The following is a 21304-nucleotide window of genomic DNA, read 5'->3' on the forward strand; positions in this document are numbered from 1 at the left end:
TCCAGGCCTTCAAGATAGTGAGATTGAACATGATTCCAATATAGTGGGAGCTGGTCATGATTTGAAGGTCATTGGAGTCGATATGATCTAGACAAAACGAATCGTGTTTCCAAGGTTCATGGAAGGTCTACCGAAATTTCCTTTTGTCATGCATGTGCCGTCGATGTGCCACTTTGTCATCTTTTATAAGGATTGTTGCCTAAAATTTAAAGGGACTTTTCCCTCTAAATTTTTTACTTGGACTTACATAAGGATAATGGTTTCCAAGACTCATCTATTAGAGGATAATTAAATGTCAAGCTTAAGAAGAAAAAGAAGAAGAATTCATCCTTGAAAAACCGAGTGAAAAGGTGAGAGAATTCGGAGAAAAACACAGGTTCTCGGGTAAAGCAGGGCAGCAGAGAAAGAAAAGAATTCATCACAATGAAGCAATTTGTTGCATGCAGACTTTAGCCCAAATGCCTGAAGACTCGAAAAGCAAGAGAGAAAGAAAAGAGAAGGTTTGCTCGTATGATTCTTACATGTTCGTTGCACACATATTTCCAACACTGAACTCCTGGCCATGTTAGACCAAAAAAAAAAAAAAATTCCTGGCCATGTCTACCTAAATTTTAGGACAGACACCGGTACCAAGTTCACACAAACCGTCTCAAAGGAACGTTCAGAAACTCAGAAAAACTCAGGAAAGTCCTCACCCCATCCAGCTGACAAACGTGATCCTGGCAACAAATTCAAACGAATTCGAACCGCATGAGAAGCCTCACGGATCGGAACTTCTCTCCCTCGTGGTCATAAAGCGGAACCGATCGTATCCCTCTTCGCAGCTCCCACACCGGTAGGCATGTTTGGCCTCCAAAGTCGGGCTTCTCCGAGAAGTCATAGTCATTCACTTCGATCCGAAGTAAAGCCAGTTCTGGAACAGTTAAAGGAAACTCGAATTCTTCGTTCCAAACCGGTGTCCAATTGTCCTCCAGCGCCCTCGTTCTCTTCATCACAGTATCCACTGGCACTCCGGCGATTCCTACCTGCATCGATGTTTGCTATTTACATTTCAAGTTTTCCCAGACATTTCCCTGGAATCAGTCGAAATTTCTCACGCTTCCTATCAACTGCCAGTGCCTACTCTTCTATTCATCAAAGAAAAAGAATGTCACAGTCCATGATTTCTCACTTGATTCTTACTGCAGAGACTTTGTTCTTTTTGGTGAAGGATGTACCAAACTCGAGAGCAACATAAGAAGCAAATAATGATCAATTATGTCTTTTCATGGCGACTAAGATAAATAGTTGCCAGAACCCGATGGTTGAAGTCTGCTCAATGGAGTGCATGTACCACATGCAGAAAATGTAAATGTTGAATGACAGCAGCTTTTTCATCTAACTACCGCATCAACTTACCCGGGCATAAAAATCCGGAGGTGAGTATGCATCGAAATGCGTATGAGGAAAATCGTAGTACCATCCTTCTCCCATATACACATTCACCTGCCAAGGGACAAAGGATGAAAAGAGAAAAAGGCCTTCCAAAGAGAGAATTTCTATTGGAAACAATGACAGGCACTTGAAGGCCCTTCACAACGAAAAGCCAAGCGAGTAAATTCACTGACCTTCAATGTTGTTTTCACTGGAAGTTTGGCCTTGGGATCAAAAACCTCATTATCCGGGTCTGATTTCATTAGGAATTCTGGTTTCTTGACATAACCACAACCCCCATTTGCTCTGAACATTCCATGCATTAACCAGAGCGATTTTCCATGACCCTTGTCGAAATGAAAATAGCTATCAGTACCTCTGTCACGGCTACACAGGAACTGCTACTTTTTGTCCTTCCCTTTAAAGAGAACGAAAACTTTCCACAAAATCTTTGGTTCGATCTCATATCGTTTCACTATAATCTAGGTTCTACTTTCCCATCAAAACAAGTTCTATCCATACAAGATCAGACTGCTCTACGGATAATGCCTTGGAAAAACAACTGTTTCTTGCAGCTAAGGATATTGGGAAGACTAAGGGCGAGGAAAGAATCATACTTGCATGTTGAGTGCGACCATTTGAGCTCCGTACCTCCATCCGAGCATTGGATTGTAGTTCGACGAGTCAATACGCGTGGCCTTTGGGAATACCCTCAGCAAGTTCCTCTGGGTGAACCTTTCATAGACAGATCCAGTTAAAATTATTGCGTGTGATTTAAAGTAGATTATGAAAAATATGGATGAGCTGCACTCATGATTGGACATACCCAGCTGGGTATATTATTCACTACTGATGAAATTTTAGACTTCATTTTATTTGGTATACTTTAGCAGTGAGCTGAGATCAAGCATGCATCATTAAAATTTTGACATGATCTTTCCAGCTTTAACCCTTTTGACATAATTTTCCCTGGCGTGCTTCCTCTTTCCTTTGTCTAAATGTTAAGATGTCGGCCGACTACATGCACACGCAATACCTTATAGTGTCTTTCCCATGACGAGCAACTGCTTTTTCGAACTTCTGTTCGTTTAAGCTCAGGCGTGTGACTTTATCAGGATTAATCCTCAGGTAATTTTTTAGTCCGCCCTTTCGTTTCACTGCGTGGATAGCTATAAGCCTCACATATTCCGGCACCACATCTCGCTGTGCTTTCTCGCTTTCCTCAGGTAGTTCCTCATGATTATTGTCTTCTTCATCAGACTCGCTCTGCCAAAAGACCATGATCAATCCATGAGTGAAAGAAGTTGTTTTGATGATTTTGTATGAAATCGAAGAAACAGAATCTTTCCGGCATATACCGAATCACCAGCTGCAGAGTCCCCACCTTCAAGTTGAGATGATTCTTTACCCGAAGCCTCTTCATCTGTCTCAGCCTTTCTCTTTTGCTTTTCAATTTCCTTTACCCTGATTTCTTGGGCCTGAATATACTTCTTAGGTGGTTTCGTCGACACTATGATACGCTTCTTGAGTGACTCTGGGGAAGGAAATTCCTTTAAGCATTCCACTTCGGGACAAAATAGCATATCTCCATAGATTTGAGTGACCATCTACAAATAGATCTGAGGACAATAAATAATGTACAAAGATTTGATTCGAGGTACACATTCACGCACAGATTGCTAAAAGACTTGCCTCGGCCACTTTGGCTCGAAGATCCGGAGTGATGTGATCTTCGAAGGTTATGATGACCGGATACTCAGACGCAACAAAAGCGTGCTCCTTGATGGACCTCAGACACTTTATAAGTTGCACTGGAGGGGTTAAAGTCCTAACAGAAGAAACCATTTTAACATTAGTACATACGGAGCATGCAAAAGAAGCCAGATGAACATCAAATTCTGCAATCTACACTGTGAGAGGAGAAAAAGAACAAGGCATATTCACAAGTTTGATGTGCCATACATTCAGAGCATACCGGCATCATGCTTTTCAAGCGATTTACATTATTATATTGTTTCAGGGAAGAAAATACTCGGGGAATAAGATTGGTAACAATTCTGAGTAGACAACATGAACATGTAGAATCATGCAGCGCTCGATGTTTGTACCCTCCATGAAGAACATCGATGTCATCCTTGGATGAATTTGGCCACATATCCAATTCAATCACTCTAACTCCTCTCTGGAGCGCTTTGATAATCGGAACATCGCTGCTATCACTGCTTATCTGATTGCCGGTTAGATATGAATTGTGGCCTGTGTATATGAAATAATGAGACAGAGGGGCATCCATGTCATGGTGCACCTGATTTGATCCAAACAACAACAACAACAACAAAAAAATTGTCACCACCAATTATTTGTAAGAAATAGAAAAGATAATGCCAGTCGATCGTACATATATAACACAAAAAAATCATACTGTATCACGACAACCTGCATGCTTTTCCTGATATCAGTAAGACAACACCTGAATGATAAAATCCAGAGTTACTGTATCACAAGTTCCCTTTTTCCCCTCCTTTTTGGAGGATACAATGAAAACCCATTCTCATTAACTTTCCTAGTTTGGCATCCTCAGAGGAATCACCCTGTTCGATTATGTTTCTTGTAGATATAAATCCTTGTTTCATATCAAAAGCGCTGATACCCTCAAGCTGTAACAATCTCAATCAAGTTAAATTTCAGATATCTAATTATCCAAGAAGAAATAAATCAGAAGAGAGTGGAAAAGAGATGAAAAACAGTGACGTCATCTCATGCGAACAACACAGTGTATTAAGTAATGGATGCATCGTGTAGCATCAATCAGATTGACTTGGATGTTTACGTTCAGAAATAGATCATCATGCGTATTATGACGTGATTGTTTTATCAAATAATGGTCGGTTTGCTTCTCTATATCAGCAGTACAATTTTACTCCATATGAATCACTATGGTTCTGCTGCATCGAGGCATAAAATATATGTTCTTCGTTCAAACATTTAATCTGAAATAAAATGAAATTACATTACTAGGTAAAGAAGTGATTTCTATTACCCCTTGATTTGAAGAGAGAGGAGGGTTGACATCGCCAAACAGGTATCTGAGAAAGGCTTCAAAGCTGAGGCCCTTCCTGAGAAGTACGTTAAGATGCCGAAGCTCACGTAGACTGTCCACTATGGCCTGCGCGTCCTCTCTCGTGGCACCCTCTTCCTTCTGAACTTCGACCATGAACCTGCGGAGATGATGGGCCGTCATGATCCCATTCTCCGAGTACTGCGAGAACAGGCGCTTGATCTCGTCCGGTGCTTCCGCCATGCGGAGGTTGAACCTCCTGCGGAAGCACAGGCACACCCGGTAAGTCTGTTTCCACATTGGTTCCCCAGAAAAAAAGGCGATCTCTTGTCAATGAAGACGAAGACGAAGACGAAGACGAAGACGAAGAACGAGAACAGGAACAAGAGCAAGAAGAGAGAAAGCGTGAATGTTGGGAGTCGATGATGGAGGCGGCATTTCTTTTCTTTTGTTTTCTTGTGGTGGCCAACCAATAAAGTGATGATTATATATAATGGTGATTGTGATCTGTGAAGATGACGATGCTTTTGATGTGGGGATATGTTTGTTTCTTATGGAGCATATTGTAGAGAGGTGATAGGTCTGTCCACGCAAAGGTAGCATTACATATATTTTATTAAGTTGATAATCTGGCCTCATCGAAGCCAATAAGAAAAATGACGAGAGAAAGCACCACCGACTATCTTGACTATTGTAATGCTTACGGATCTGTAGTTTGATGTGGTTATTGGGTAGATCAAATTTCACGTGCATGATTGTGATAATGCCCAACATGCGAAAACGCAAAAACGCGTAACGTGATTCGCGGGGAAAAAGACACACGACACGACCTTTTATGTGGTCTGGTGAAAGGGATTCACTGAATCGAAAAGCAAGAAACGTGCAGTTGGTTATTTGGGAAGAGTCCCCACAAAACCCGATTCTACAATTTATATTTAATTAACATCGAGTCGTATTAAGAAAGAGATGAAATGCAACTGAACCGAATGCACTTGATCGATCTTATTTATTTCCATGATTCTACTTTGAATATTTTATAAAAATTAAAAAGAAAGAAACTTAGTTTTTCTACAAATTTGTGGAACCGGAGCATAAGTCGAATTAAAGATGAAATTGAGTTGTAGTATCAGCATAACGGAAAGTACAAAAGAATCTCCATTGAGTGGCATCTTTAGGGTTTTCATATAGCGGTTTGCCATCTCTATTTGGCATTTGTTTAGTTGTCTGAATTAAACTACTTTATAGTTGAATTTCGAGTGAAAATGTTAGACGTTATTGGAAATTAGGAAGACGAAGGCGCCTTTGGAAGGAGCTATTTCGAAAAACAAGCTATCGAGCTCAATACTAAAACGGATGAGAAAATAGATCATATATTGAATTTAAGTGATTTAGTCAATGTAAATTACTCAAAAGGGAGAAGCAACATGCGATTTCATTATAAATCAAGTGATACGATAGAAATTATAATCATACTAGAACCATTGGAGTCACTCAAATGATTTGGTGTTTTCCAGTCCCCAATTACATCTTATAATACACAGTGTTTAGCCATCATAATTTTTACCGAAATAATCTTTCAATCTCACAAATGAATTCACAAATCTCACTCTGAAGTTTATTGGCTAGAACTTCATTTTCAATTCATGAAGTTGTACCTTGATTTCACACCTTCCCTTTTTTGTTTCCTAGCACTTTTAATTTCCATACTCAGATGTCATTGGATATATATATAGATATCCGAAATAGAAAATCTCCTATGTGAATTATAGACTTTCGATGCCATGCTTTTGGACGCCCCACTTGAGTAGCATTTTAAATAGCCCACCTACTCCAATTTAATTTGGGTTTTCGCTTATATGCTTAAATTCGAGACATATTCTAAAGGAAAGAATCTAAGGTGTCCCACACATTTGCCTTTAGTTATTTTTGAATGGGCAGCTAACCGCTAGAGAATTGTGAGGGAAAATAGGCATCCAATTCTGAAACAAGAGTTCAGCGCAAGCTTAAAGTTCTGTCCTTGTCATTCTCATCTGGATACATGCTTGAATAAGAAAAGGACATTAAAAAAAAAAAAAAAAACTCTTCTGAAAACTAGCACCAGCTAATCAGGAAAATATCATCTACTGGGAAATAGGAATCAAAGTGTCGGGATCACAGATTCCGGTAATCAAACCAAATGGGCTACCAGCTATGATAGTTTTTTTCAGTTGTAACTCTAAATGAACATCACTCTCGTGGCGATCGAAAATGTAATGATTACATTCATACGAATGCACTACTTGATCGGTTAAAGTACGTAGTTTATATCCTTTCAAGATCAAAATACTGTGGTAAGAATGTGTGATATTTTGAGATCCGGTATTCGTTGAAAAACTCTTAGCTTGTACTGCCCTTTGGTCGAATTTTCAGAAAGGTTTATAGGGCAAATTTCCAACCCCCCCCACCCCAAAAAAGTGCTAGATGAAAATTTATATGTCTGAAACACTTTAGTGAAGACCTACGTCCTGTTGAGGGTGTACTTCGCTTTTCTTGCCGATTGTAAGGGCGTGCATGGTTGCGTTTATAAATTTTGTTCATTAACAGATTTTTTGTTTTTATGTTCCCTGGAACAAAAAAGGAAAGAATCGGGTTTGTTTGCGTTTTGTCCTGAACAAAATTGGAACAAAAACAAGAAACAAAAAAAACTTGTTTCTTGTTTTGGAACAAATTTTAAGAACAAATTTTTCTCTCCTTTCTTTTCTTCTCTTTTTTTTTTCTTCTTTTTCTTCTTCTTTTTCTTTAGCCACACGTGCCTCGCCCATGGCTTCCATGATCGGCCGTCGAGGGTCGGTGACCTCGTCAGAGTGTTGCTGGCCCCCGGCGAGGCCAAGCGTCGCTTGCCCCTGGCGAGGCCGAGCTCACCTAGCCACCGGCGAGGCCTCAGCGTCACCGAACCACCGCTGGTCGGCGCGCCAGCGGTGGCCCGACGAGGCCAAGCCTCACCGATGGCTAGGCGAGCTCGGCCGCCTCGTCGTGGCCGGGCGAGGCCGCGGCCCTCGTCGGCTTAGTCGCCGCCATGGCCGAGGCCGACAACCGACCAAAAAGAAGAAAAAAAGGATAAAAATAAAAATTAAAATTAAAATTAAAATTAAAAGAAACAAAACAAGAACACAAAGGCCCCGCATGGAAACGTTGCCTTTTCTCGTTCCTAGGAACAAATAAAAAAAAAAAAGTGTTTCGTTCCTGGGAACGGTTTTTGAACAAAAGAACGCGTTTAGTAACGTTTGTTCCGGAATAAAAATGAATAGAAACACGTTTGGTAAATTTTATTCTTTTTGTTTCTTTTAATTTTTTAATATTTTTATTTTATTTTCCATTTTTTCCTTTCTTTTTTTATTTCTTTCTTCTTTCAGCCGGTCGCCGGCCTCCGCCGACAGGCCGACGGGGGCCGGCAGCCTCGCCCGGCCACGGCGAGGCCGAGCCTCGCCGTGGTGGGGTGGCTCGGCCTCGCCTTGGCTAGGCGAGCTCGGGCTCGCCTGCATCCGGTGTGTCGCCGGCGCGGGCGAGGCCGAGCCTCGCCTTGGTCGGGCGAGCTCGACCTCGTCGGGGCTCTGTGAGGTCGCCGACCAACGGCGCCACCGGCCAAAGAAAAAGAAGAAAAAAAGAAGAAGAAAAGAAGAAGAAAAAGAAGAAAAAAAGAAGAAGAAAAGAAGAAGAAAAGAGAAGAGAGAGAAGAAGAGAAGCGTTTCTTTTTGGCTTTGAAGAAGTGTTTCTTTTCTCCAGAAGCAACTTTTGTGTTTCTTTTTTTTGCTCCAATTTTGTTCCGGAACAAAAAAACAAAAAGGAACAAACGCAACCGAACGCGTTTGCTCTTTTTTGTTCCCGGGAACAAAAAAAAGTACAAAGTGTTCCGTAAACATTTTTGGAACGTTTCCATGCAGGGCCTTATTTACCAAATATGTTTCTATTCTTTTTTTTATTCCCGAAATAAGTTTACCAAACGCGGTTTTTTCGATAAAAAATTGTTCCCGAATGTAAATAGTTTTTTCTATTTCTATTCCCCGGAACACTTTTTGAACAAAAACACAAACAAACGCGTAAGTAAAAATGAGGAATCAAAACACTTTGGGGTCGTGGGCCGTGAAGACAACAGTGGCATAAAGTCAATGGGTTTGAATGTTTTCTAAAATTATCCCAACAGATATTTAAATATTAAATTACATATCTTCAATGAATTTAAATGTTTTCTAAAACAAATATCAAACAAAATCCAATTTTATTGTCGTAAACTAACCGAACCTTTGCCAATCCACAATTATTTAAAGTTAATCACGAAGTAGTTTTGCCAAGTATCTATTGACTCTGTTCATTGGAAACGATTTCATTTGAGTTTCTATCTTATTTCAAGTAACTAAAATCTATTGACTTTGTTCCCACTACTTCGGCTCTCCGTTCTTCGTCCCTTCTTTTAGATGTAGGTCGAGGTTGCCAGGCTGATTGTAGTTGTCGTGTTTCTTTTGCCTTCTTTGGGCTATTGTCAACTTTGTTGCTTTCGTGTTTTGCCTCTGGCTTCTTACATTGACTCCTTTCACTCTTTTTGCTCCTTGCTTTTAGAGTGTAAGTTTTGGCGCCGATCTTTTATACATTTGTCCTTAGTTCATTATAATCTTACTTTTACCAACAAAAAAAAAAAAAAATCGTTTGGGCAAACAAATTCTAGAAAAGCCACTAGGTTGCATTGAACATTGCTCTATTCTTAATTGATGTGTTAGTAAGTCTAGAGGTTTACATAGGTGTAATAATTCTTTTCAGTTTTGGAAGCTTTCCTATGTCAAAAAAGCCCTAAACATGTTATCAATTTAGTTTTAAATATATTATTTATGTCAATTTAGTTCTAAACATTTTGACATCGTATCAATTCAATCATAAACCTTTTATTTGTGTCAATTTAGTTCTAAATTTTTGACTTTATGCTAATTTAATCTTAAGACTTTTGACCCAATGCCAATTCAATTCTTCCAACTAATTTTGGCTAGATAATACTAATGTGATATGACCGATGTTGACGTGAACAATTTTTAATAAATTTTTAATTTTTTAATTATTAATTTTTATTTTTATTTTTTCTTTCCTTTTCTTTTTCTTTTCTTTATTTTTTTGCCCCTCCTCCTCTTTCCTCCAACCGGTCGCCTACTAGGCCATCTACCAAAAGCGAGTGCTAGCGAGGTCAAGGGCGAGTGTCAATGAGGTTGAGGGCGAGTGTCTACAAGGTTGACTTCGATCGTGCTAGCTATTGGCGATGCTCAAGCCCTTGCTAACGGACACGACGATAGCCTTGCGCTAGGCTGGCAAGGGTTGAGCCTCGCCCGACCGGCAACCTGTTGGAGGAAAGAGAATGAGGGGGAAAAAAAAAAAAAAAAAAATAATTCAAAAAATTAAAATATTATTAAAAGTTGTACATATTAGTGCTACGTCAGCAATATCCGACCAAAATTAGCCGGAAGAATTTTAGGACTAAATATCCGTCAAAATTAGACTAAATTGAATTTTAAAAGATTTAAAACGGCACCAAAATAAAATGTTTAAGATAAATTGGTACAAAATCAAAATTTATGACTTTTCTAACACTTTTCCCAAAGCCTTCCCATTATGTTAATTTTATCAGGAGTTTGCTAATCTAATCGAGACTATGCAAGGTAGGAAAAATGATAGAAATGATCTCTAAACTTTTATTTAATCTAAAATGCCTTGTTCAATAGTTCATGATCACGTAGGGTACCACGTTCATGTCAACTATCAAACATTTCAGGAAAGTTTCACACAAACCAAGTCATATTTACCGGTGATTCTGGCAACATATTCAAAAGAACTCGAAGCGCATAAGAAGCCTCACGGATGGATACTTCTCTCCCTCGTAGTTATGGAGCGGAACCGATCGTATCCCTCTTCGCAGCTCCCACACCGGTAGGCACGTTTGGCCTCCAAAGTCATCCTTTTCCGAAACGTCATACTCATGAACTTCGATCCGAAGTAAAGCCAGTTCCGGAACAGTTAAAGGGAACTCGAATTCTTCGTTCCAAGCCGGTGTCCAATTGTCTTCCCACGTTTTCGTTCTCTTCATGCCAGTATCCGCTGGAACTCCGGCAATTCCTACCTGCATCGATGTTTGCTGTTATATTTTAAGCTTTCCCAAACATTTTAGACTGGTGTGGAGCTCCATGATTTCTGACTTGCTTCCTACTGCAGAGACTTTCTTCTTTTTGGGGAAGGATGCAGCAAACTTGGGAGCAACATAAGAAGCAAACAAATATTAATTTTGTTCTTTCATGGCGACTGAGTATCATAGTTGCTGGAACACGATGGCTGAAGTCGCTCGATAGAGCAAGTACCATGATGATGCAGATAAGAACCTGGCAAGCGATAGCAGAGTATGCATCTAACTATTGTATCAACTTACCCGGGCGTAAAAATCCGGGGGTGAGTATGCGTCAAAATGCGTACAATGAAAATCGTAGTACCATCCTTCTCCCATATACACAGTCACCTGCCGAGGGATAAACGATAAAATGGAAAGTAAGACCTTCGAAAGAGAAAAGATTGCAATTTTAAACAATGGCAAGCACTCGAAGGCCCTTCGCAAATGGAAAGTCGAGTGAGTAAGCTCACTCACTTTCAAAGTTGTTTTCACCGGAAGTTTGGCCTTGGGATCGAAAACCTCATTGTCCGGGCCAGATTTCATTAGGAATTCTGGTTTCTTGACATAACCGCAACCACCATTTGCTCTGAACATTCCATGCATTAACCAGAGTGGTCTTCCATGTCCCTTGTCAAAACAAGAATAGCCATTAGTCCCTCTGTCACAGCAACACAGGAACTGCTATTCTCCGTCTGCCCCTTTTATGAGAATGAAACAATTTCCGCAAAATCTTTGGTTTAATCTCCTCTCGTTTCTTATCTTCACATATGCCAGTACTAAAGGCCTAACGACACCAGCATTTAGGCTCTATTTTTCACATCAAAACAAGGTCTGCCATTGAAAGATCAGGCTGCTCCACAGACAATGCCTAGGAAAAACAACTTTTTTGCTTGGATTGTCTCTACAAAAGTAGGAATGATGCGAGGAAGGATTTTTGGGAAGACTAATGGCTAGGAAAGAATCATACCTGCATGTTGAGTGCAACCATTTGAGCTCCGTACCTCCATCCGATCATTGGATTGTAGTTCGACGAGTCAAAACGCGTGGACTTCGGGAATACCCTCAGCAAGTTCCTCTGGGTAAACCTTACATAGACAGATCGGTTAAAATTATTGCGTATGATTTTAAGTAGAATATGAGAAATATGGAAGAGCAACACTCATGATTGGACATAACTGGCCGAGCATATCATCAACTATGGATGAAATTTTAACTTCATTTAAGTTCATACACTTTAGCAGTGAGCTGAGATCAAGCATGCATCATTTTAAATATTGACATAACTTTTCCAGCTTTGACCAGTCTGACATTAATTCCCTGGCGTGCTTCCTCTTTTCTTTGTATAAATGTTAAGATGTCGGCCGACGACATGCACATGTAATACCTGATAAGGTCTTTCCCATGGGCAGCGACTGCTTTTTCAAGCTTTTGCTCGTTTAAGCTCAGGCGCGTTACTTTATCAGGATTCACCCTCAGGTAATCTTTCAATTCACCCTTTCGTCTCATGGCATGGATAGCTATGAGCCTCACATATCCCGGCATCACATCGCTTTGTGCTTTATCACCGTCGTCCAGTACTTCCTCGTGATTATTGTCTTCTTCATCTGAATCATTCTGCCAAAAGACCGTGATTCAGTGATTAAAGAAAGTTGTTTTGATGGTTTTTTACAAAACAAGGAATCTTTCCTGTCATATACCGAATCACCAGCTACAGAGTCCCCGCCTTTGAGTTCAGGTAATTCTTTTCCCCAAGCCTCTTCATCGGTTGAGGCCTTGCTCTTTTGCTGTTTAATTTCCTTTTCCTTGATTTCCTGGGCCTCAAGATACTTCTTAGGAGGTTTTGTTGATATTATGATATGCTTCTTGAGCGACTCCGGAGAAGGAAATTCCTTTAAAACTTCCGATCCGGGACAAAACAGCATGTCTCCATAGGTTTGAGTGACCATCTACAAATAGATCCGAGGACAGTAAATAATATATAAAAATTTGATATCAGGTACACATTCACACACAAAATTTCAAATAGACTCGCCTCGGCCACTTTGGCCTGAAGTTCCGGAGTGATGTGATCTTCCAAGGTTATGATGACCGGATACTCAGACGCGACGAACGCATGCTCCTTAATAGACCTCAGGCACTTTATAAGTTCCACTGGAGTGGTTAAAGTCCTAGATAGATAAAACGAAATTAATAGTAGTACATATGGAGCATGCAAACAAGCTAGATCAAACATCAGATTCTGCAATCTTATCTTTGAGAGGAGCAAAATAACAAGACGATTACAAGTTTCGTGTGCCATACATTTAGAGCATATCAGCATCATCTTTTCAAGTGTAGCGCATTATTAAAATGTTTCAGGAAGTTAATATGCAGGGAATTATAGCGATAATTCTGGCTAGACAACATGAACATGTAAAATCATGTTGGCACGCAATCACCGTACCCTCCATGAAGAACATCGATGTTGTCCTTAGATGAATTTGGCCATATATCCAATTCAATCACTCTAACGCCTCTCTCGAGCGCTTTGATGATCGGAACATCGCTGCAATTGCTGCTTATCTGATTGCCGGTTAGATATGAATTGTGGCCTGTGTATATGAAATAATGAGACAGAGGGGCATCCATGTCATGGCCCACCTGGATTAGATCATAAAAGGAAAAAAAGACGTCACTACGAATTACTGTCAAGAAAAGTAAGGGATAAATGCGAGCCGACAGGACATTTAGCACTTGAAAACTCAATGCTCTGTTGCCATAGACTGCAGACGTTGCTTATATCAGCGAGACAACACATGAACGAAAAGCTACAGAACAACACAGGAACGACGAGACTTAAAGTAAGCCGAACTGTACCACTTCTTTTATGACAAGTTAAGTTGGCCTAGGTAGGTGAATCTTGGGCCATGATGTACCCACTGATCTCACATGGTCGAATGCCCTACGAGTGGCTCAAACATAATTTGTTCTCATTAGAACTGGATCTGCGTCATAAATCTAAGCATATTCGCTGAACTCCTAAGCCAACCTGTTGTATGAGAATGCTCCCAGCTCCTGTAAAAAGTGTGTTCATTTCGTTTTCCTTCAGTACGTGCCTAGAGTTAAACCGGGGCACTGGTCAACATCATGCCGAGAAAGTTGTTCATCTTTTTTTCCAGCTTAATTTAATGAAAAGGAAAGTACTGACCTTCTCTAAGGACTTTGAGTTTGAGTATCTTCAACGAAATAAAATCAATAATATGTACCGTTCCCACTCTCTTTTAATAATAGGGATAAACTAAGAAGTAGAGTTAACTTTGCCGCAAAAATCTCTTTTTCTCATCCTTCTGGGAGGGTACAATGGAAAGGAAAAACTAATTATCATCAACTTTTCTAACTTAGCATCCCCAGAAGAATCACACATTTTAAATTATGTTTGTAAAGATATAAATCCTCGTTTCTTATTAAAAGCACCCATATCATCAAGCTGTAACCATCTCAATCAAGCTAGATTTCATATGTCTGAAGACCCAAGAGGAAAAAAAGAAGAAAAGAGAGTGGGGAAAGGGTTCAAAAAGTGAAAGGATCTCATTTAAACAAGAAAGATTATCACGTGATGAATATTTCATGGAGCACCAATCAGTTTTCACTTTGGATCTTGACATTCAAAAGGAGATTTCCATACGTACGAAGGAAACAGATTTTTTTATTACCCCATGATCCGGAGAGAGAGGAGGGTTCATATCACCAAACAGGTATCTGAAAAAGGCTTCAATGCTGAGGCCCTTCCGGTGAAGTATGTTAAGATGCTTGAGCTCACGTAGGCTGTCCACTATGGCCTGCGCGTCCTCTCTCGTGGCTCTCTCTTCCTTCTGAACTTCGACCAAGAACCTGTGGAGATGATCGACCGTCAGGGTCCCATTCTCCGAGTATTGCACGAACAGCCTCTTGACCTCGCCCGGTGGTTCCGCCACATGGAGCTTGAACCTCCGGCGGAAGCAGAAGCACACTCGGTAGGTCTGTTTCGACATGGATGTGATCTTTTTGTCGATAAACTGTGAAGACGAAGAAGAAGAAGAAGAAGAAAGGAAAAAGTAACAAGAAATTTGATTCTCTTTCCTCTGTTTCTCGAGGGGGAGATGTTAATTATATGATCTTTTGAGTTGACCTGTCTTTTGCTTTTGGTTTTTTTTTTTTTTTTTTTTTTTTTTGGGGGGTAAAGGGCTAGCCGACAAAGTGATGCTTGAATATTATGGTTAGCTACTGGGGATAGGCTAACTTTAATCTGGATGATGATACCTGAAGAGGGAAAAGGTGATTGCGATGCGTGACGAAGATGCTTCTCTTTGCAAAAGCTGACGTGAGGAGGACATATTTTGTTTCTAATAGTATATTCGAGAGAAGGTGTTAAGCTCTATCTATGCATAAAGTAGTACTTTATTGTAAAAATCAACATAAATCTTAAAATTTATCATGAAAGTTCAATAAACACTTAAAACTTTCAAAAAATACAATTAAATCATAAAATTTATCAAATTAATGCAATCTAAATCCTTCCTAACTTTATCCAAGTCCAACTTGATTAAAAGAAAATGTATTTGTGGTTATTTTTATTTTCTCTATCCTAAGTAACGCCACCTCATCACTAGTTAACGAAAAATACCACTCCTGCCACTTGTGGCCCTTGGCCAAAACTGGGCAAGGGCCTACATGTCCTCACTTGCGATCGACAAGGGTCGTTAGTCCTTGGCCAGGCCTAGCAACCCCCATTAGCCATTTCCCCCACGATTGTCGGCCCTTCTTAATGATGATGGGACGGTAGCTCATGAGTTTTCCTTATTGCAGAAAAGCTATGACCACGTATGAGCATTAAAGGGATTCACTAAATAGAAAATAAAATATTAAGGAACGTATAATTGGTTATTTTTAAGGGTAACCTACAAAGATTCTACTATGTAAACTTAATTATCATCAAGTCATTTTCAAAAAGAGAGAATATCCAACAAGAAACCTAGTCTCCTTCTGCAGCCCTATCTTAGACGTGAATCGTGATAATAGGCCGCGTGATACCTAACTTTCCGATGCCTTTAATTAATTTATCTTCCACTGTTCTTCTATGAATCGTTTTTTAAGAAGGAAACCCGGTTTTTTTTTTTAAGGAAATCATATCATAAATCGAATTAAAAATTAAACTATGCTCAACTGAAAAGTTCAACATAGCCTAAAGTACAAAACAATCTCCTTTCAGCGGCATCTTTAGTATTGAAATATCGTCCCTGATCACTTGATAACAAGCCTAATATGATCATTATATACATGTAATTTCTGTTCACTTGTTAGATTAAGTTTTTGAGTTGAACTATTTAGGCGAGTTGAGAAAAAATGTACTTTCCTGTTTAATTTTATACAAGACGACAACAGTGTCAGGTTCGAGTCGCCTTTGGAAGGAGCCTGTCCTCAACGTGTTCCACGCATTGCCTCTCTGATTTACCCTTCGAAAGGACGTCCAACCACCAGCAAGTAAATGCAGCACCAGATTTTTCTGGCCATAACAGGACAAGAGCTTCTTCCCATGTAGTTACCAGGAATCAATATCCGCTGCCCTTTCTCGGTCCAAAAGAGGTAGAAGATCATTTCATACAAACTCCCGTGCAAGGAAACTATCGTCGGCGGAAAAAGGCAGATGAAGAAAACGACGGTCTTATGTCATTTTCGATCTCCAAAAACCGACAAACAAATCAACACCCATCGGCCCGACCTAGGATCAATCAAGCCCGGCCAGACAGTAAACGGTGTGGGTGAAGAAGGCTCGCGAAATCTGATGCAATCAGGACGCAGAAGAAGGACCCCCAGAAGCAAAGCATCTCCCTAGCTGTCTGCCACGATAAGGTCCACAGAAGAAAAATGATTGCCAAATTTGGGCCATGCGAGGGAGAACAGGATTCTTGAAAATGAAGGATGTTGGAGATATGATTGAAGATTTATCATGGTGCCGAACTGATTAATTGATTTAGTCAATTATTAGTTCAGTAAATACGAAAGTTGTGATTCTAGTATATTATTTCCTCTTTTTTAATCATCTTTGACATTATAAACGGTCCATGTACGTGCATACAGATAAGCATTCTTTCTCTATTTCCCCTTTCAATTTCTGTCAAAGGAAAGAGAGAGAGCGAAAATGATCCAATGCCACGAAAAATAACCACATATCCATCGAGGACATCATTTTTGCAAGGTCACGAAACAAGTCACCATCTTTGAACCACCCATTAACTTCGAAATTAAGCTAAACATGTACAATGAACAGGCGTGAATTCGCGACTTTCTCTATGACATGATGTGTCATCGTCATTCAACGCAACTGCAGATGAGAAATCCCTACATGACATCTTCCTTCTGCACGACAATGCAAATGCGATATAATCTAGCCCATGATGATGGGATGGGATAGGTTTTTTCTGCTAATCTGATCATACAAATTGAAATCGCATCAGAAGCTTCACGGATTTGTACTTCTCTCCCTTCTTATCGTACAACGGGATCGCGCGGAATCCGGTCTTTAGCTCCGATATGGGAAGACATGTCTGCCCGCCGAAATCGTCCTTCTCGGACCTGTCGTATTCTCTTACGACAATCCGAAGCAAGGCCAGCTCAGGTACGCACAGCGGGAATTCGAACTCTTCGTCCCAAATAGGAAACCAGTTGTCTTCGATGATCCTCGTCTTCTTCTTGGCATTATCGGCTGGCACTCCAACGATGTGCACCTGAAATGGAAAGAAATCAGTGGCTTAGGATCAATCAAGGACAGATTTGAAGGTTCATTTTGGTTCAGTTTTTTCTTTCATGTAACTGTTCAGAAATCTGTAAAAGATTAAGTTCAATCCTGAATTTTTATCAGTCTGAACTCGAACATAAGTTACCAAAGGAAGCCGAAACTGTTTGGCCTTCAACTACCTAACGTTAGGAATTTTTTATCTGATCACAGCAAACTTCTTCTAACCTTTGTGTAGAAGTCTGGAGGCGAAAAAGTGTCGAAGTGCGTTGGGCTAAATTCCAAGTTCCATCCGTCCCCCATATATACCTTGACCTGATTTTCCAAACACGGTTTCAAGTGAATTCAACAGTATAAGACCAAAATAACTAGAGTATATTAGGATGTGTCGCGAACCTTCAACGTCTTCTTTACAATGTGCTCTCTTTTCGGATCGTGTACTTCCTTGTTAGGACCCTGCCGCATCAAAAACTCAGGCTTTTTCACGTAACCACACACTCCATTGGCTCTGAACATTCCGTGCATCTTCCAGAGCGATTTCCCGTGTCCCTGCCACGCGAAAGCTCAAGTATATCAAACAGCACTTACAGAAGAATCTGCTTGGAGAGGAGAGATATTCAGATTCGGACTATGTCAGATAAAAATTGTTTCTCAACATTTCCGAGTATTTGCAACTGGCGAAAGCACCTGAATCAAGAAAAATAGAGGAATAGAACTACAGTGTACTTCATAATGGATACCAACAATCTAAGAGAAGTCCTTTACTACATAGATTGATATTTGCATAAACAATCTTCATCAGACCACATCAAGCATGACTACTATTTTACATCACCCATACATACAGAACTGACCCGGACATAGTAATACCAGATATGTACTGTGCTCTCGTATCACTTGGATGTGTTGTGGCACTAATTCACGCCGTACTCTCGAGTTCCATAGAACAATAATTCCAATCTCAAAAGCAGAAGAGAAGGACAGACAAAAATGTCCGGTTGTAGAGCTCAATCTAGAAATTCTGATTCATGCCATCCTCAATTTGTGGAAATGGAAAGGAAAGCGAATGAACCTGCATATTAAATGCGACCATTTGAGCACCGTGCATCCAACCGACATGGGGATTGTAATTTGAGGAAGTGACTCTTGTTCCTTTGGGATACACTCTTAAAATGTTCCTTTGAGTAAACCTGACATGAACAACAGCAAACAAGGACAAGCTATAAACAAGAGCGAAAACTAAGAGCACCGAAACAACTTGCAAATCAACGATATGGTTTCTTTTTGACAAGTACCTCACCAAATCAGTGCCATGAGATGAAGTAGCTTTCTCAAGTTCCTGTTCGCTCAAACTTAGACGCCTAACTTTATCTTCTGAAACTCTTAACGCCTCCTTCAAGCTACCCTTTGGTTTCCCTGCGTGTATTGTGATTAGGCGTCTGTATTCATGTCTCTGGCTGGCATTTGTGTCTTCACAATCTTGATCGCTCCCACTCTGTGATGTATTTCAATCTCTCTAAGGGAAAAACGAAAAAATCTCAAATTTAAGAAAATGATAAATCGCGAAGCCATGTCGTACCCTAGAATCGCAATCAAACTCAGATGCAGAGTCAGGTGTTTCCTTTCCCCCAGCTTCGTCTTCAGATGAATGTGTACCAGTCGGTGAAGATGAAGACTTATCCTTTGAGCTTTTAGATTCAAGAAACTCTTTCGGCGGTTTGGTCGAAATGATGATCCGGTTCTTAAGTGACTCTGGTGAAGGGAATTCTGCTAAGCATTCTTCTGTCGGGAAGTACAATGTATCCCCGAATATTTCAGTGGCCATCTGCATCAGAAAACTATCTGAGGCCATAAATGGATGGAAAACAACAGAAATGAATGCTAAAAATTTTCAACTATGGAAGAAAAGGAAATGATATACAACCTCCGCAACTTTCGCCTGGAGTTCTGGTGTAAGATGGTCTTCCAAAGTGATTATAACCGGGTACGGTGATTTAACGAAGGCATACTCTTTTATGGACTTCAAACACTTGACAAGCGTGACGGGACTCGTTAGTGTCCTACAATCCGATATGAAAAGATTTAGAATATCATTATATGACCTTAATTAGCTCAAACCAATGCAAAGCCATTGATTTATTGGAGAAGTTCGTAGTCATGAACTAAAACTCAGTTAATCTGGACAAGCTCAACATTCTGACACTATAACTTCAACAGGAGTGAGGACTAGGCTGCATCAAGAATAGGAAAACAGAAGGGCGAAGTTTTTGCACCTCCCGTGAAGAATAAGGATGTCATCTTTGTCGGAGTTGGGCCACATGTCGAGTTCAATCACTCTCACACCTCTCTGCAAAGCTCGTATAATAGGGGCGTCGCTGCAGTCACTGCTCAGCTGGTTCCCGGTGAGGTAGGAATTGTGCCCTGTGTATATGAAATAATCTGACAAGGGCGCAGTCATATCATGGTGCACCTGCCATTCGAGATATCACCCTCGTCAATGACTAAATTGCAGGCTAGATACAAAGTTCAAAGATTCATTGCAGATCGTACTCAGCTTCGAATGTCAAGCTCCTCATCAATATAACAATATGCATTGCATGTCGTGACTAGTATTTTGTCCCATGTAGCAATTTGTAAGATTAATTCCCACACCATCACATTGTGATGTAGACCTCAGTGGTATCGGATGCCTGTCAACTTGAGACGCGGCGATTATTCTTCCTAATCCACGGGCCGATAATGACCGCGGTACCCAGCATTTTCTACGTTTCCTACTTTTCATAAGAAGCACCATCGGTCGAAGAAACTGTTCCCACAAGCGAGCTCGTGATCGAAATCCGGGCACATGTAGATGCAACGTGTTCGGGAAAGACCCCTTGCAGAAGTGATTTTCTTCGATTCACAGTGCATCGAACTTATGCTAGTGGAAGTAAAGAAAAGGAAAAAGCAACGGTAATGCTAGAAGCGGAATAGGATTCGATAGCTGAAAAGTGTTAAAACGGGGGAAAAGGAGAGCGTCAAAGAAGCCATTTCTGCTAAACACTTTGTAAAGTTACGGACTGGAAAGAACAAAAATAGTTTGCCACGTCATCATCCTGGTCCGACAGTATCTTTCGCCAAATTCCAAGAGATCAAACGTCACGGTCCCTTGCATTTTTCTCGTCTATCGAACGGAACAAAAGAGCATCTGACATTTCAACCATCAGATAGAGAGAGAGAGAGGGGTTTGACCGCTGACCTGGCACGAGATTGGGCCATTGAGATCGTCGCGGAGCAGGTACCGGAAGAAATCGTCGAGCGTGAGGCCCTGCTCGTGGTCGGGGACCAGGTGGAATTTGGTGTGGAGGACCTGCTCCACCACGCGCTCCGCCTCCGACGCGGCGGCGGCGGCGGCGGCGGCGGCGTCGGCGTCGGCGGCGCCCGGCTCGCCCTGCTGCTCCACCAAGAACCGCCGCAGCTGGTCCTTGCCCATTTGGGGCCCGCCGTCGGAGAACCTGAGGAAGGCCTCCTTCACGTCCTGGGGGGGCTCGATCTCGGTGATCTTGAACTTCCGGTTGAAGTACTTGAACATCGTGTAGTTGTAGCTCCCCCCATTCGACGAAGTCATCGTCCGTGCCCGTTCTCTCGTTCCCCGATCGATCTGCTTCTTCGTTTCTTTCCCCCACTTTTTTCTTCGCAGCAAATGGAGAAGAGAGAGAGAGAGAGGTTGCAGTTGCAGGGGATTGGAGGAAGAAGAAGGAAAACGAGGTCTACGGTTGAGGAGTTATTGATGCTGAATCGTCGGACTTTCGACGGGTCCGATGTTAGCTGCGATGGTTTCTTACGTTATGTCGACCGGGTTGTAGAGATTTATAGAATTAATTGATGCGATATAGTACTATTGAGTATTTTTAATATCACCTACGGG

At 40.9% G+C, this 21304-nt stretch overlaps 3 protein-coding genes across 5 annotated transcripts; all 3 read right to left on the bottom strand.

Annotated features, from left to right (window-relative positions):
• Window positions 1–483: 483 nt before the first annotated feature.
• Window positions 484–4942, bottom strand: LOC104421075 (phosphoinositide phospholipase C 2). Its single transcript, XM_010032912.3, has 9 exons — window positions 4454–4942; window positions 3522–3718; window positions 3106–3241; window positions 2772–3020; window positions 2450–2679; window positions 2031–2148; window positions 1608–1760; window positions 1399–1485; window positions 484–1025 (listed from the first exon to the last, which is right to left on the bottom strand). Exons 1-9 carry the CDS (start codon window positions 4769–4771, stop codon window positions 732–734), a joined length of 1782 nt encoding a protein of 593 aa, XP_010031214.2. The 5' UTR covers window positions 4772–4942; the 3' UTR covers window positions 484–731.
• A 5214-nt stretch (window positions 4943–10156) lies between these two features.
• LOC104421076 (phosphoinositide phospholipase C 2) lies at window positions 10157–14748 on the bottom strand. 3 transcript variants are annotated; one of them, XM_010032916.3, is made up of 10 exons: window positions 13675–14276; window positions 13503–13587; window positions 13090–13286; window positions 12679–12814; window positions 12344–12592; window positions 12031–12260; window positions 11614–11731; window positions 11121–11273; window positions 10908–10994; window positions 10157–10604 (listed from the first exon to the last, which is right to left on the bottom strand). In XM_010032916.3, exons 3-10 carry the CDS (start codon window positions 13272–13274, stop codon window positions 10311–10313), a joined length of 1452 nt encoding a protein of 483 aa, XP_010031218.2. In that variant the 5' UTR covers window positions 13275–13286; window positions 13503–13587; window positions 13675–14276; the 3' UTR covers window positions 10157–10310. The 3 variants fall into 3 exon arrangements, with proteins under 3 accessions (XP_010031218.2, XP_010031216.2, XP_010031217.2); XM_010032914.3 differs by lacking the exons at window positions 13503–13587; window positions 13675–14276 and adding an exon at window positions 14315–14748; XM_010032915.3 differs by lacking the exons at window positions 13503–13587; window positions 13675–14276 and adding an exon at window positions 14339–14747.
• Window positions 14749–16850: 2102 nt separating this feature from the next.
• LOC104421083 (phosphoinositide phospholipase C 6) lies at window positions 16851–21221 on the bottom strand. Its single transcript, XM_010032922.3, has 9 exons — window positions 20636–21221; window positions 19671–19867; window positions 19322–19457; window positions 18977–19222; window positions 18693–18892; window positions 18470–18587; window positions 17794–17946; window positions 17626–17712; window positions 16851–17389 (listed from the first exon to the last, which is right to left on the bottom strand). Exons 1-9 carry the CDS (start codon window positions 21002–21004, stop codon window positions 17096–17098), a joined length of 1800 nt encoding a protein of 599 aa, XP_010031224.1. The 5' UTR covers window positions 21005–21221; the 3' UTR covers window positions 16851–17095.
• Between the last annotated feature and the right edge of the window lie 83 nt (window positions 21222–21304).

The sequence above is a fragment of the Eucalyptus grandis genome, chromosome 10, assembly GCF_016545825.1.
Source record: "Eucalyptus grandis isolate ANBG69807.140 chromosome 10, ASM1654582v1, whole genome shotgun sequence".
Taxonomy (NCBI): Eukaryota; Viridiplantae; Streptophyta; class Magnoliopsida; order Myrtales; family Myrtaceae; genus Eucalyptus; species Eucalyptus grandis.